The sequence below is a fragment of the Poecilia formosa genome, unplaced genomic scaffold (assembly GCF_000485575.1).
Source record: "Poecilia formosa unplaced genomic scaffold, Poecilia_formosa-5.1.2 Scaffold160, whole genome shotgun sequence".
NCBI classification, from domain to species: Eukaryota; Metazoa; Chordata; class Actinopteri; order Cyprinodontiformes; family Poeciliidae; genus Poecilia; species Poecilia formosa.
The window spans coordinates 1,373,524-1,390,003 of NW_006800099.1; the positions used below are offsets into that span (position 1 = coordinate 1,373,524).

General features: G+C 39.5%; 1 protein-coding gene across 2 annotated transcripts in view; it reads right to left on the reverse strand.

Moving 5' to 3' along the window:
• Positions 1–1,501: 1,501 nt before the first annotated feature.
• Positions 1,502–16,480, reverse strand: part of gna11b (guanine nucleotide binding protein (G protein), alpha 11b (Gq class)) — a 35,783-nt gene continuing 20,804 nt past the window's right edge. The window contains exons 4-8 of one of the 2 annotated variants that reach the window (XM_007564569.2): positions 14,134–14,262; positions 11,350–11,478; positions 8,660–8,789; positions 8,327–8,480; positions 1,502–7,195 (exon numbers count right to left, since the gene is read on the reverse strand). In XM_007564569.2, coding sequence (XP_007564631.1) covers positions 7,005–7,195; positions 8,327–8,480; positions 8,660–8,789; positions 11,350–11,478; positions 14,134–14,262 — 733 coding nt within the window. In that variant the 3' untranslated portion in view covers positions 1,502–7,004. The remainder of the gene's footprint in view (positions 7,196–8,326; positions 8,481–8,659; positions 8,790–11,349; positions 11,479–14,133; positions 14,263–16,480) is intronic. The other variant, XM_007564568.2, reaches the window with a different exon arrangement.

A 16,480-nucleotide genomic window follows, 5' to 3' on the forward strand; every position in this document is an offset into this window, starting at 1 on the left:
TACCACTGATGCACTCAAATAACAACTTTGGAATAACAAATTACAACTAATTTGTTAGTTGTAATTAGACTTTAAGAAAATCAAAAAGACTTTGCAAAAAAAAAGAAATCCTGACTTAAAGGATCATAATTCATGCATGAAAATGACAGGTCCAATCAGAGAAAAAAAGATATCGACACAAAGAGGGGATTTTTTTTTTAATGTTTCTATTATATTTAAAAAATCATTGTGGATGAGTAACAATATTGTAGGATAATTCCTGCCACTCCTTTTACACTATCTGTGTTTTCTAATGTATCACTCATGGATGAAAGGAGGGAAAAAGTGTGCTGGGTAATGAAGGGAGGGTTGACCAAGCATCATGTGAAAACTCACAAGGTTAGAATGATACTGGTTCCACCACAAGTGGAAGTTTTTCTGCTTAACTTCAGCTCTGAGAGGAGATGGTTTTTGTTGCACAGCATGTTTTGCCAATGCAGTAATAAATGTTTCTACTGTGAATGTTTATAAACCTCTTAATCTTTGGATTTGTAAGGTTTGAGCTGATTTTCCTTCTTTTCCTTTCTTTTTATTGAACTGTATACTATACTCCTTTCTCTGTGTGAGCCACTTTTTTGAACAGCTTAATGAGATTAAACATGAATTTAATAAATTGAATTTAGAAATTAGATACAAAAGAAGTTGTAACCAATTTTACCAGCTTTTATCTGTTCAGTCCTCGCAGGTTCATTTTAGTCCAAGATTTTTTATTATATTCAGGGTTTCCCCCGGAAAACTTGCTAAACCTGGTGTTTGGGGCGCAAGAGAAGTCTTTCAGCCGGCCGCCATGTTTTGAGTCAATTTTTTTTTTTTTAAGTTGACAGGAAAATTTCAACTTGATAGTTATGCATTTTTGGAAGATTAATACCTAAACACTAACTATGAAGTCTTAAAAAAGGCAATAATTAAAAAAAAACCTAAGATAAATTAATAATGCTAAGTCTGGTGGTGGCACAAGTAAAGCCTGGTGGCCCACCAGACTTATAATACACTGAGGGAAACCCTGATATTAATCTGATATTTCATTCTGTACTGCTGTTTGACAGCGACAGATACTTTTTGCAAGATGGTACAAATATGATGCCTTAAGGCTTATAAGGTTGGAAAAAACAATACATTATGAAAATACACTGCTTTGTAAAGATAAACTGAACTCAAATCTTCAATAAACACACATCTTCCTCCAGGTGAGACTCAAACTAAGTCAGTTTGTTGCACATTTCTGGCTTTATAAACTTCACTCTTAATCGTAAGCATCTTTAATTCCCCACTCCAATACCAGAAACTCATTCTATTTCTCCATCACTTGTTTAAAATCTTACATTTTTTGGACCCTTTCTCACAAGTTTATCAATTTTGTAATACATTTGCAAAATAATAATAATAAAAAAAAAAACATAGTGAACTCCAAAATCTTGCGTCTTTCCTTCAGTTAGCATAAAACCCACAGACACGCCATCAGCAAGTATAGGAACAAATTTATTTCAATTTAAAACAGATACCTTGTCATTATGTTTCTCTCTTAGAAGGCGACAATGATCATAAGTCATGTTCATGTTTGAATGAGGATCAGGCAACAGTGGTTGAAACAAATACATGAAACAAATAAAAAAATATGGCAAGAGTTATTGTAAATCAATAATAACCAACTGATTGAACCCTATTCAACAGAAGGGCTCTACTTCAGTGAAAAACATCCAAGCCCTCACTTTCAACACAAAAACAAACACCACATGCAGATATAATTACAGTTTCTTTAAAAATATGAACAAAAAAAAGAAAAAAAGAGCAGATTATCTTTCAAATCAATCTTAAATACAGAATAAGATCTTTGTGTGTTCATAATTATCACTTTAGTCTCTGGTTTGTTTTACAAAGGGGAGCCCCCTCAGCCCCCGTCTCAAATGGTGGACCGTCTGATAGCGACCACAACATTGGCACTTAGAGAGAGCCTGGCTCTGGAGAGTGGGGTTGGCACACTCAGAATAATACATCATTTACATGTTGGTTTGGATATAAAATAAAACAAACAAAAAAATCACATTTTATACAAACCACGACATGATTGAAATTCAGCTTTTACTGGAGTGAGGAAACTAAATGAAGTGGTCCAAAAAAAAAAAAAAAATAAGGGTTCAGGAATTGTTTATATTACATAAAAAAACGAGGAACAAGCTTTGGGCTGAGTGTCCAACTCTGTAAAGATGTGTAAGAGATAAGTCTGATTCCCTTAGTTTAACAGCAAGCTTACAGAAACATTGTAAAGGGCCATCTCTCTCAACTCAAGGCAATAAATAAGTAATGTAGTGTGAAAGGAGGATAATAAAACACGGTCACGATGAGTGACGGGAGACTGAACTGCATCCCTCTGCGCTGCTTGGTTATGTTGAAATAGTTACATGTCCGAAACAGAAAGGAAAACTGAGACCGCCGACTCGAGCGCGCCGACACCAGCAGCCACCTGGCCCTTCGCCACGTGTCAAGGGCTGCAGAGTCAAGTCAGCAAATTCACGGTCGGAAACCGTCTGGGTGAGCTGCGCTCGGCAGAAAGTCGAACTAACACTACTGATAAAACACTGGGTTACGCGCACTGGCGTCCTGATCCTCTCTATATGACAGCAGTCACAGCAGCAGTCGTGAGGTTAGTGTCATTTTCAGCAGAGAAAATGGCAATGCCATACTGGTGGGCACTGTTGCATATTTTGAACCTGATTGCACTGGAAACCAGCTCCTCTGTCTTTTGCTTTAACAGAAAGATGGCTGAAGGTTTATAAAAATCAGGTTCTGTAGAAGCGTTTTAATGGATTAATATATCACCCGCAGAAGCTTCATTTAGTATAAACCGGGGGCAAATCTGGACATAATGGTTAGTCTGAGAAGAACAGAGACCAAAGTGGACTTCTACGGTATTTGTGATGAATGCAAACTATTTTATGAACATTTAAATCATCAGCATCATCTTCATCATGTAAGCGTTTGCTGGCCATTTAAGCAGAAGTCAATTACTTGCTTGGGAAATTTGAGGTAGCAGGCGGTGCGCCACTAATAAGCTTCCTGCGTGAAATATGAACGGAGAACAAAACATGTGAAGCATTTCCGGTCAGAAAACTAATGCAGTGGAAAAATTAGACCAGTGTTCACTTGACCTGTTTTTTTGTTTGTTTGTTTCTTGATTTACACCATAAAACGACTATGACTGAAAACACTTTACTTGTTCTGTTCTCAGTATACGATCAGTGCCTCCAAGCTCCATTTCCAGTATCCCCATGTAAATAACCAATGCAAATAATGCAATGATGTTTGCATAAGCCACTGCCGTTTTGATGCTAAAACAATAAAGAAAAACCCTTTAATATTGGTTTAGCTGTTAGCTTGAGACTCTGGTAACAACTAATCTGAATTTACACTAAATTAAAACATCATCTTGAAAACGATGAATAAGAAACCCAGATTTTTATTTATTTTTATTTTTTTCCAACAAATGCGCCATTCTTAGCCGATACCAGGTAACGCTGCAACCAACACTCTTCAGTGAGGAAGTCATTACTGTAGGAAGAAGTTAATAGATACTATAAATGGTTAATGTTAAAACTCAGCCAGATGGAGCATAAAAAGTGTCAGAATCTTCTAAAACAGGAAATGTATTTTCTACGGCTGCCTCATCGGTGAATTGGACGTTAAAGGGCTGAATAGCAACTTGAAGTTTATAAATTCATATTTGCATACACTTTTGATATTTTCGGTGCCGTTTTAAGACAATAGATGTCCATTTTGGTCTTAGTCTTGCAGTAAGCTTCACCAAGTAACTCTGATTTTTGCTAAATGAAAGTTCCTCCACTGCTTGCAAGATATCAACTTAAAGTCTCACCTCAAAAACCTTAAACTATCCTTTTAGCTGGACTTTTATCACCGCTTTGCATGCTATCAACTTCAAAACAAAATGAAGAGATTTCTCAAAATTACACACGTTATGGTGGGGAAGGAACACCGTAATTGATCTGTTCAGAAGGCAGGCAGTTGGTAAACTGCAGCACTTTACTCCCCCAAAAAATAAAAAATAAATAAATATTTTCATTATCAACACTATTCGACCTCCTTTAGCTGCCATAAAAGCAGAAATGCACACAGGTTAAAATATGCAACAACACCAGTATGGTCTTAATAACATCTCTTGGCTTACGAGCTACAACTCAAATACTTGGGGAAATCATGCAATACTTGTCCTGGTAGTAGTAGTAGTAGTAGTAGTAGTAGTACTAGTAGTAGGGTCCATACTGATAAGCCCCTCAACACTCCATGATGGATTACAAGCAACACTGCAATACGGATGCAAACAGAAATGGTGGTGAGAAACCAGAGGAAATACTTAAAGAAAGCATCTTAAGTGTTGGTAAAAATGCTCTACTCGCACACATACACACACCTTACAATTGTGTTAACACTCTTCTGCCTTACTTCTTAATAGCACAGACAGCAAATAATCTCTTTCTAAACAAGTAGTAGTAGTAATAGTGGATGACTTGGTTCACTGTGGTCCTTTGCTCCACTCCCCGCTGCCGGATGCACTGTGATATAGCCCTTAATGAGGATGAAGGGTAAATCACTTGTAATAAAGGTCGTGCACGAGACCAAAATAAAATATATTATATATATATATATATATATATATATATATATATATATATATATATATATATGCACTTCACTGGCACTATTCAAAGCAAGCCTCCAAAAACTGGAAATAAAAGCAAACAAACAAAAACAAAACAAAAAAAAAACATTTTATCTTTTGTTAAGTTACAAATAGCAAGCATGGACCTCAGAGGTCTTCAATCACTGATAAAAAAAGTCCACCTATTTTTGTACTGTACATTTTTCTAGGTATGTATTACAGCGCTGCATCTATAACCCAACGGGAAAAAAAAATAAAAGAAAATAAGTCATTAAAAAATATGAAAAAAGAAATGTGAGGGCTCCCTAAGATATCAGAAAAAAGAAAACAAACAGCATTATAATGGATGGAAATGTAATGGCAAGTACATCTGGAAATGTCTATAAGAAATAGAAAGCGGAGATAAAGTTCTTACTATACCAGACATTCGTTTTTTTTTTTGTCGTTTTGTGATTTTTTTTTTTTAAACAGCAGTTCAGACTCAAGTTAGGCTCTGCCATGAGAAAAGGAGCCCTTTAACATGACAGAAACACGAGCAGTCAAATTATCAACACCTTCATCCTGGTCCATAAATTATATAAATAAAAAAATCTTTAATTACTCTCAAAATCATCCTTTCACCTTAACCGTGAAGATCTTTTTTTTTCTTTTTAGTTGAACCAGCCCTAGTTAGTTTTACTCTGAACACAGAGCTGTTGCAGTAGTGTGGCGTTCAGAGGCTGTCTGTTTCTCCGACTCCCTCCCCCCCACGTCCCCACTTCATTTCCTCAACACCATGCGGCTCTTTGAAATCCTATTAATCAAGTGAACATAATTCATAATCACAGTATCAATACTACCATAAATTCATAGGAGAAAACTGTATGCTAAAGAAAGTCTTTTTTTTTTTTCCTTTTTTGTCTTTTCAAAAACCAAAGATGGTGTACCACAGAGCACTTGTTTTGTACAGAAGAGTTTTGTGTATATGTATTTACAAATATACACAAAAATTTGCAGACTTCAGAGTATTTTACTGTGAAAGGCGCATCTTCCTACCTTTCCCCTTAATTTAAATCTCTCAACAAAACCCAACGTAAAAACAAAAAACATAAGAAGCACGTCCTGACGCCAGTGATGGCCGCGTCGCATCAGGAAGCGTGACGTCGTCGGACATGTTGCATTTCTGGCCGATTTAGCTACTCGCAGATCAACTCAATGATTGAGAGTGCAAACATTTCTAATGCGGGGTCCGAGACTAGTATTTTGTACTGAGGGAGCGGTTTCGCACGCTGCGTCAAGTGGAAGATTGTCCCTGTAAATTCATTCAGGATACATTTTGGAGGAGGGAAGCGTGTGATTAACTTAAACTTAAAAAAAAGGATACTTATGTCAAATAAGTTGCTTTTCTAAAAAATTTTGCAAAATTTTTTTTTATACGCTTTCTGCTTTCATGCCCGCTTGACTCAGCCTGTGTAGTGTTAATGTTTAAATCAGTGGAAATCTGCTAAAAAATTTTTATTCTGCAACAGATTTTCAATAACTCCGCTCCCTCTCTTCTTGTTGAAAATGGATAAATATGCATTAAATTCATAATATACATTTCTTTTTTTTCTTTGCGATTGCGATGCTCACACCTGGGGTACATTCATAGATGCGAGGCGATGACAGAATCCTCCAGTCCGTCCCTTTGTTTGGTGTGCGACCTCACATCCGGACCGCGTCGCTCTGGAGCGCGCGTCTGTGTTCAGCACCGCTGGTTCTCCGATGATGTCACCAGATAAGTCAGTCAGTGCTTTCCACACTGGCAGGAAAGGAGACAGGGTCAACACTGCGGGGCCCTAAGATTACCGTTTTTTGTTTTTTCTCCACCGAAATTCATTGGCAATAAAAACTGCCCCAAATACAAATGCCAAAGAAAGAAAAAAAAAGAAAAAAAGATCCCTTCCGGTCGCCGCCGCAGAGCCCGTCTGAAAGGTTTGTATGCCAAGCTCTGACACACGGAGCAGCTTTTTAAGGGCCGAAGACTGATGCGACAAGCTGCCGAGAGAAGGAGGAGAAGGACGGAGCGGCTTTGGTGAAAGAAGGGGACACGATTCAAGGTGGGATTACCTGGAAATACACACCATACTGGACAGGAAAAAAATAAAAATTAAAAAAAGCAACAGTTCTGTTGGTGTGTGAATGAGTGTGTGAGAGCCGGAGTGCTGCGCTGTGCGATGCGTGTGGGGTTTGACGGCACGTTCCCGAAGAGGGGTGCGCTTTGTGCAATGGGTGAGGGGGGAGAAGTGCGTGGTGAGCACCGTCCCCGCCCCTCTCACACCAGGTTGTACTCTTTCAGGTTGAGCTGTAGGATGGTGTCCTTGACGGCCGCAAACACAAAGCGGATGTTCTCAGTGTCCGTGGCACAGGTGAAGTGGGAGTAGATGATCTTGTCGTTGTCTGGGTTCAAGTCCACAAACATTTTGAGGATGAACTCCCGCGCCGCCTGGGCGTCTCTCTGGGGACCTGGAAGTGGAGGGACGGGGTAACGTGAATGTTTTTGTTTTCATGAACACACAAGGTGACAGAAAGCCCTATTTTTGATCAAATCGGGGTGTGTAGTGGAGAGAAATTTATGTTTTTTTTTATTTTTTATTGCAGTTGTAAACAATGTCCATCCACCATGTCTAAGAGGAATCGTCAAATGCAGAGACGGAGTCAACTGGCAATTCGTTTACACTTTACCCGTGATGGACACAAAAAACTAGCAAGAGTATTTTAGCAGCTAGTTAGTAGCAGCTGCAACCACTTCAAGGTGACTAAAATGATTGCCTGATAGAAAAGTCCCGGGATTAAATAGCCCTTCCACAACAAAATTTAAGACCTCTGATTAATGTATTTAAGGCCAACTTACTTTTTTTTTTTTAAATAAATGTAAGACTTTTAATGATGCAAAGACAAGCTAGAAGACATTCCATCTTACCATGTAATGGCCTCAAAACATGTTTTGGTGTAATTAGACTAAATTTGAACAGTATGGCCTACAGGAAATGCTATTTGTGGAAGAATTTCAACACTGCCTTGAACCACCTTAAACACGGTGGTGGGGTACTGAGGGGAAGCTTTTCTGCAGGAGGGAGAAAGAAACTGATCACAGTTGGATGGAAGGAGTCAAGTTCAGGTTAGATCTTTGCCAATTTGTAGAAAACCCACACAGGTTTGTTAGAGCACTGAACAATTTATAGAAATGTGTTTGTAAAGCTTTACTGCTCACAATTAAAAGCTTTTCAATGCAAAATCTGCATAAAAAAAGGCCCCTTATTACTGAAGGCTTTGGTGAATAGCACACGCCTCCAAATTGCACCAAGACTCATTTAACACATAATCTGTGGCATTTTATAAATCGAAACCTAACAGGATTTAAAGGTTCAGTACGACTGGCTCACTGTGACTTGGAAATGGCACAGAGGATCATTTTGGATACCGGGAACTTCAGGAAAAACTTATTTGAGAAAAATCAGCATCGAAGCATTAACGTTTCCATCTCACTGACGGTGGTTTTCCATATTTGCGAGGTCGTTAAAACCGTTGTTCGGTCTAAATCTTGCACGCAGGATGACACTTTTGTCGTTAGTTTGGTCTGAAATATTAACGCACCGTCAAATTCAGGGAAGTAGTCCACCAAGTGCGAATAAGAAATCTTCTCCTCTAGTAGGTCCTTCTTGTTGAGGAAGAGGATGACTGAAGAGTTTTGAAACCACGGGTAGGTGATGATCGTCCTGAATAGAGCCTTGCTCTCCTCCATGCGGTTCTGATACGGAAAGAAAAAGGGATCAAAAGACTCAAAACCGTCACAACTTTTACGAGAAAAAATAAACAGAAAACTCCACGCGGCCGAGCAATGACGACTTTAAAAGCATTCAAAGTTTGATCTGCAGTTTCAGTTCAGAAAGGCTAACAAAAGCAACCAGTTTATTCTTCCTCGCTCACCTCGTTGTCGGACTCCACCAGGACCTGGTCGTACTCACTCAGCGCCACGAGAAACATGATGGAGGTGACATTCTCAAAGCAGTGAATCCACTTCCTCCGCTCTGACCTCTGACCCCCGACATCCACCATCCTGACGGCAAGATGACGAGGAGGGAGGACACGTCAGAGAAATTTGTCGCATTTGGAGCCTCGTGGGGCTCAAATGTAATCGTGTTTATTTTTAAGACTTTAGGCTGAGAGTGCTCAGGCAAATGGGAAGAAATCGGTTTTGAATCCATCACAGTGCATTTGGTGCTATGCCAGGATATAAAAACACAAAATCAACAGGTAGACAGATCAATCGTTCTTTCTAGTCGTAATGAGGCCTGGGGTATCTGTAATTGATCGACTGATTTTGGCTTTTCCATTTAATGACATATTAATTGCTTTTGACTTTCTCTAGATGTTTGGCTGATGTTCTTTCTCCCCCATAATAAATATAAAATCAGATGGGGACAAAAATGCTTCGTTTTCCCTTCATATTCTCTTGGCAGTATTTTCAGCGTTTAACTTAAATAAAATGCACGCCTCATCCAAAAAAAAAAAACAAAAAAAAAAAAAAAATTTTTTACTCCGTCGCATTTTTATTCTCTTTACAGTGATGTAGACAAACGCACCTGATGGATCCAAAACCTTGACAAAATGTTATCAAATATAAACAATCTTACCCTAATAAGTGTGTAAATGTAATGCAGATTTCCTTACAGATCTGCACCCAAAAAGTATGAATGTAACTGAGAAAATACGCCAACAATTTCCAGTCTGCGTTAAAGGAATGCCGTTCATTTCACAAAAATGTAATCTCACAGCTGTGTTTCAAATGATCACTGAGTGAAAACACGGTGTTGCTTTGAGGTAAAACTGCACTACTCCGTCCGCGGGGAAATCAAAACGCTTCACATTTCAATATCATACAAGTATAATAATATGAATAAGTACAAATAATGTGGCAACTTGGGGAAAAAAGCAAGTGACCTCTAGACTCAACGACTGGCTTGGTGGCAGCAACTAACATCAAACGTTTGCAGTAACTGGCAATACGTATTTATTTATTTTTAATTTTTTTACAGGCTCTGCCTTTGACCTTTCAAACAAACCGTCTGTCTACATCTGGCAGGGCAGATCTGCTCTGCAAAGCAGATATCTAGCGCAGGCATCTTAAGTGTGTTGACTTTATTAAACATGTGCTTGCATGACCTTCAACCATTTAGATTACTTGCATATTGGTGCATGTGTGTCTGCGTGACTCACAGGCAATAAGTATTTCATGCGGCTGCGGAAAAATACCAGTCAGATGAATATCTAAACTGTGAGTCCAAGCCCTTCATTTTGGTTCTTAAAGTTTCTTTTTAGCCATTTATTGATGTAATTTCTATTGTTGTGAGGTAAGTGTATTTATTAAGGTTATGTTTGATCTAAAATCTTTTTAGAGGACAAAAAAAATAAATAAATCTGGAAGGACGCTACTACTTTTCAGGGGATTGCATACCAACTCTTTCGTATTCTTATTCAGTTCATCAAAATGCGGCTTAATCACTGAAACACAGCTCGAGGTTTCATAGTGTTATTTTGGTTTCTTAAAATGAGCGACACTCCTTCAGATCCGTACACTGGAGGTAAATCTTATATGAAAATCTTATATGTACTTGGGAATTTGAGCATCAAGGTGATTCGGTTTCTGACGAGGTTTGTCAACTTTTCCCACAACGACAATCGCCAAGTTTCAGAACATGCATGGAAATGAAAAGTGAGAGAGCAAAAGATGTGGCATGAGGAGCCGAAAAGTGGGACACGGGAAGGATGGAGGACAGACAGAGGACAGGGAGAGTTAATAGTCTGGTGAAAGACAGAGGGAGCCAGAGGTGTGAAGGAAAAGTTGATGTCGAGAACATGCAGGAAAGCGAATGGCTGATCACTGCCATGCACACAGAAAACATGAGGTTTTTTTTTATAGGTTTCCCAATGCCTCCCCTAGACAGTGTCACCCACTGCTCATTTTAATAAGCCCTACTTTGTAAAAAAAAACAGAAAAAAACAACAAAATAAAGATCCTGTCGGATCCTTCAGGAAACGCTAATGCAGAAAAAAAAATGCCTGCATCGCAATTAAACATTTCCCTTTGTGAATCTGCGCTCCTCCTGATTCACAGGTGCATCGGCGCCCTCTGGTGGTGGCCCAGTCCACGGTGGTCCACAGAGACCCAGGGCCAATATAGGCCCTGCAGGACCTGCTGCCCAAAATAACATTCCTCCACAGCAGAGAGGACGACCTCGTTTCTTATGACGGCCGGGGAGGAAAGGAGGAGGAAAAAAAAAAATGAGAGAGAGAGAGAAAGAGGAGGCGACCCATTTAGAAAGACCGGGCGGCAGAATGTAGGACTCTGTGTTCATTCTCTGTTGTGTTTTATGTGCACTGTAGGATTCTTCTTGGTGGCAGCAGGTGACACTAAATTAGCAAGGACTTCACTTTCATGATCGCATGGAAGCAGTTAGAAAAGCACGGGACAGGAGTGGGACATAGACAAAGTGTTTTTTCATTAATGGAGATGGATGAAAGATGTTTTTAAAGGCCCAACGGGAAAAGAAAATCAAATGATTATATGGACATGATGGAGAAAAAAAAAACCCACTTGAGGTTGGGCCTCTTTCTACCTGAAAATGATGCTTTGCAAGTCGAAGGGGTACTCTATGATTCCTGTAGTGGGGATGCGCACTCTGAGTACATCCTGCTGAGTGGGAAGGTAGTTGGGATCGGCAATACGATCCAGATCCGAAAGATAACTACGAGAAGGCCAATCAGGAAACGGGGGAGGAAAGAAAAAAAAAAAAAACAAAGAGGGAGGGAAAAAAAAAAAGACCGACAGGAAAACAGTTACATAAAGCGTGACAGACAATTATCGCAAACCGCTACAATTCCAGGAAAGCGCTGATCAGTCCTGTAGAAAAGGCTTCACAGGAAAAAAAAAAAAAGACCACATCACAGAAACAAAGGGGTGTTAGTCTGTGCCACTCCTCCAGCAGTACTCTTTCCAGAAACTAAGAATATGGCCAAAGTTCAGTAGCAGCAGCAGCAGCAGCAGCTTTTTAAAGTGAAAACAAAATCTGGAGTCAAGTTACTGATGGGTTCTGGCTCAGACGGTGAGATGGTGTCAGTGACTGCAGCAGCATTTGGGCCACATAAAGAGGGACTGGGCATGTATGGAGACAAGATTCATACAGGAAATGTGTCATTTTGATGTCAATTTATGAGTTTTTTTTATTTTTATTTTATTTTATTGCGCTTCAGTTCCACACATCATGATTTCCTTGATATCCCTGTCCAATCCGTCTTTATCTGGGATTCTGTGGCTGCTCCCTACACGCTTCAGTGCAGCGAGGTCTGGCCTCGGGCCAACACGACTCTAAACACAAACCACTGATCACCAATCAGATTAACTGCATCAGCTACCATCCACTTCCATAAGACAACTTGGCTTGTTCCAATCCGTAACCTGGAGTCGCTTCACAGATTTTGAATTTGTGTTGCAAGGTCATGCAGGAGAGATGCACCGAGGAAACCGCTGGTGGCCGGAAACGGACGATTTCATGTCTGGTTAAACTCAAGTGGCGTCTGGCAAGTTGGGACGCTCAAATCTGAGTTTTTGAACACATTGGGTACCAACTAGCTGATTTTAAAGTCCGCTAACCTCAAAATTGTGCAAATTGGAGTAAAGAAAATAAATATGTTTAGAGGAAACACGGCAACGTTTTTCAAGAAAAAGTTTTTGCATTACGATAAAGCGATTTTTCTACAGTATCAAAATCGGTGCTATTCGCAAAACCGCAAGAAAAGCACTTATTTGAATCACGTCAGCTTGTATACACTTATTTGTAGGAACTGGCCTCTTTGCAATGCGTAGCCACTCCCAAGTATGAGGGCCTTGTTGTTAAATAAACGCCTGAATAAAACGTAAACGTCTCCTCTGATGGCTGACGATGAGCAGCAGGCTGAAATATGAATCTCTCCAAAGTGTTTACATCCATCACTACCACATTTTTTAACGGCTTATCAAGGGTACAAGCTTATACACCTTAGATTTTAAATTGCATTTCTTATTAAATGGAAACACAAATAATGTAACTAATGGAAACGCAGCTACTGACACTCTTCAGTGTTGAAGCCTTCACTGAGGAAGGAAAACTCTGAGTTAGCCATACAAGATCGTTTGTTCCCATCTGCCTGTAAAAAGTGAAATCAAAACTTGTCAACCGCAAATTGACATATGGCAAGTAAGTTGAAAAAAAAGTCTTGACAATAATTTCCTTCTCAAATATTTAGCAGAAATTTAAACTACCAACTTCTAGATCCGGCTTTTACAAAATAACAGTTTTGAAGTGAGTCAAAGAGCAGTGGGTGCTGCTTTGGGTCCCTGCCCTACCCCAAAGTGATCACAGACTGCCCCGTAACTAGTCAGCCGTCCCTCCCAGCTGCAGTCGGAAGAAGAGAGGCGTACCCTCCGAATCCAGACTGCAAATAAAACTCAAAGCTGATCTTGGCTGGGTCATTGTTGTAGGCTCACGCTACAAAGGTTGAAATTAAACCAGACCCTAGAACAAGTAATGAAATCTACTGCCAGATTGTATTTTGGGTCATTTTTGTCGGCTACTTGATAAAGGAGCAGGATATGGATTGTAAAAAAGTAAAATAAACACGAGGCTCTACAGAAAAAAAAGGTGTAGTTGTAAGCATTTTTATGGTGATCTAATCTTCCCTCTTAATCTCGGCTATGACATTATTCCTCTCCCACAGGGTGCATTACATTTGCATGGACACTGTTAATTATGCAAATTGAGCGGTGACAACATTCACTGATTTCCAGACTTTCAGGACATTCAGAATTTCAGCAGAAAGCAGAACACAGCGCGGTGAAGTCGCTCCATTTATCCTTTTGAGTGTTCACACCGCCATCTGTCATGTATTTGGAAACGTTGGCAGCCTTTTGGAAATCATTCACTTGAGGTAAGAATCCAATTTCCTAAAATATACACACACAGACTCCTGTTTGTGTAACGCTAGCCCCGCAAACTGCCGATACACAAAACGAAAGATGGTTTAATGTGTCGACTAATCGTTTCGCTGGTCGTAGCAATAAAACACTAGCTTTAGACCGACTCCTGGCTTATAGGAAGTGATGTCACTTCTGGTCCTAATAGACATAATTGATGATGTAAGGAAAATTAACCAACACTAGCAGGTAGAAAATCTCCAAAGTTTTGATATTCGCCACAAAACTCTGATCAGTGCATCTCTGCATACTTGTAACGTTCTCGTTTTTGATTGGGAGAGCAGAATAAATGTCCACTCTTTCAACTTTCTCATCTCTACTCTGATTCCCCATCAGTGGTTCATGTTGTCGAGCCCTGGTGATGCTGCAGTCCTGGTGCTTTTGGGGGTACCTGAAGATGACGTTCTCCAGGTCAAAGGGGTACTCTATTATACCCGTGGTGGGAACACGGACCCTCAGCACATCCTGCTGGGTGGGAACGTATCCCTCCGCAGTCACACGGTCTATATCGCTAAGATAACTGGAGATATACATGAACAGTGTGGATAACTGTGAAATGAAGACAGATATGATGACTGACTCATATACTTTCTCACACACACACACAGAGAGAGAAAAAAAAAACATTTAAGATGCAAACACAAGGGAACCAGCCTGAACATGAAATCAGATGTAATACAGCTAAACCACAACCAGGGGGCATTATAAAGTGACTCAATTCCCCCTGGTTGTGCACCCTGGGGTCACACGCAATGTGAGTTTACACTGCAGTACACCTAGTAGTATGGTTCCGAAATTTAAACCTTTAAATGTAGAATCATATAAACATACATAGGCCTGTCACAATAACAAATTTTGCTGAGCGATTGTCTAAAAAATTATTGCGATAAACGATAATATTATTTCAAGACCTTTTGACACCGATTTAATAGAAATGACGTAATAATGCATGCAATCTCCTGCCATAGATAGATCCACTTTATTTTCAAAAGAACACATAACACTGGAACTGATAAACTAAATAAACAAAACAAACAAAAATAAAATGGATTCTCAGTCTCCATTAACAAAAAACGTACTTGAATAAAAACTACACAACATAAAGCCAAAGTGGAAATAAATACTGCATTCAACCAAAAGAGTGCAGATTATGAAGTCTATATACTGTATTGCCCTTCAGTAATCACTAGATTTAAATATAGAAGATGGGCACATCCGACTACCTAATGCAGTAGTTCACACTACACGACATTTTGCCCCTATTTTCCCCATATGACAATCTTACATCGTTGGCTGATCTAAGATGGTCGCTGGTGATTTCGTAACCGATCATCCTGCACTGTGTGGTGTGTTACGGTAGATCGTGGTGGCCGCTCCGATCTAAATCGGGGTTTTCCCCGACTGGGAGCTTAACGCTGAATGTGACAGGTAGCCAATCAGAAAGCGCGGATTCTCCTCCTGCTTTCTGAGGGGAAATTACGAGGGGAATCCCAAACAGCTGACATGGTGCAACCCAAAATCCGTGCAAAGAATATAGAAATGACAAACGGAGGAGTCGGAGCCAAATTGCTACCACAGTTGATAAACCCGGTAAGTTTTCAGCTGCTCTTCGTTAACGTGACATAAATAGATTATAACGATTTTCATTCAGTCGGGACTTTACGCTGACTCTAGCCACATGCATCACAAGTATTCTAGTAAAGCATTGACCAATGCCTGGTTTTAAAATGAATTAACTTGTACTTGGACTTGTAGCCATTATTTTGTGCCCATGTTGCTGGACACCACACGGCACGACGAACCCGATCGAACCGTTATACCCAGGATTTCTGTCGGCTAATGTGTCTCTCAGGTTTTGAAAATGGGCCGACAACTCGTGTAGTGTGAGCTGGACATTACACTAAGGAAATGAGGAAGGGAGGGTCAGTGGAGAGCACCGGAGTTGAGCTTTTTTTCCATTCAGTGTCAGCAACAGAAAGAATAAAAGGCAGGAAGAGACGATAAAGCCGATAATTAAAATGAGGTCGATAGGTTTAATTTATCGTGCGATTAATTGATTTATCGTTTATCGCGACAGGCCTAATATATACACACATTTATCTCTAATTATTCAGTAAAACTGAGTAAAATAACCAGAAGAATGTGGATTAGTATATTAAGGAGAACCAATGATCTTGATTCAGAGTTTTCTGTCCAGGCTCTGTGCCTTACAAGCATTTTAAATTTGGGGGAAATAAAATAAAATAAAAAATTATTCTTGGGTTTGGTTACTAGGCAGATTTAGTCTACTTGGGAGGTATTCTCTAAAGTAAATAACTCTAAAGTAAATATTGGGTTTCTGCTATTGGGTATAAAAGTTTCCACTATAAGAGGCACAGGTGGTCTCCTTAAGCTGCTAGCTGGCTGACTTTCTTTAATTATTGTCGTTTTAAATTTGGAAAAGATTTTTAGTTTTCTTCAAACCCCAAATAATGTTTTTAGGACTAACTTTGAGTTTTTAAGAATGCAATATTATAAAACGTAAGTAATTCAAATCCAATATCACACAAAGCATTTTTTTCTCCCCTTAATCACAACCTTTTATGAGCCAATATGTCAGCTGTTGCACAGAAAGCAGCCAAAACAGCCGTCATTCAATCTGATAAGATTCACAGCAGAAATTATGTGCCAACAACGTTTTCTATGAATTTTCTCCATACACAGGTAAAAAACTTTACTGCAATAATTTACAAACTGCA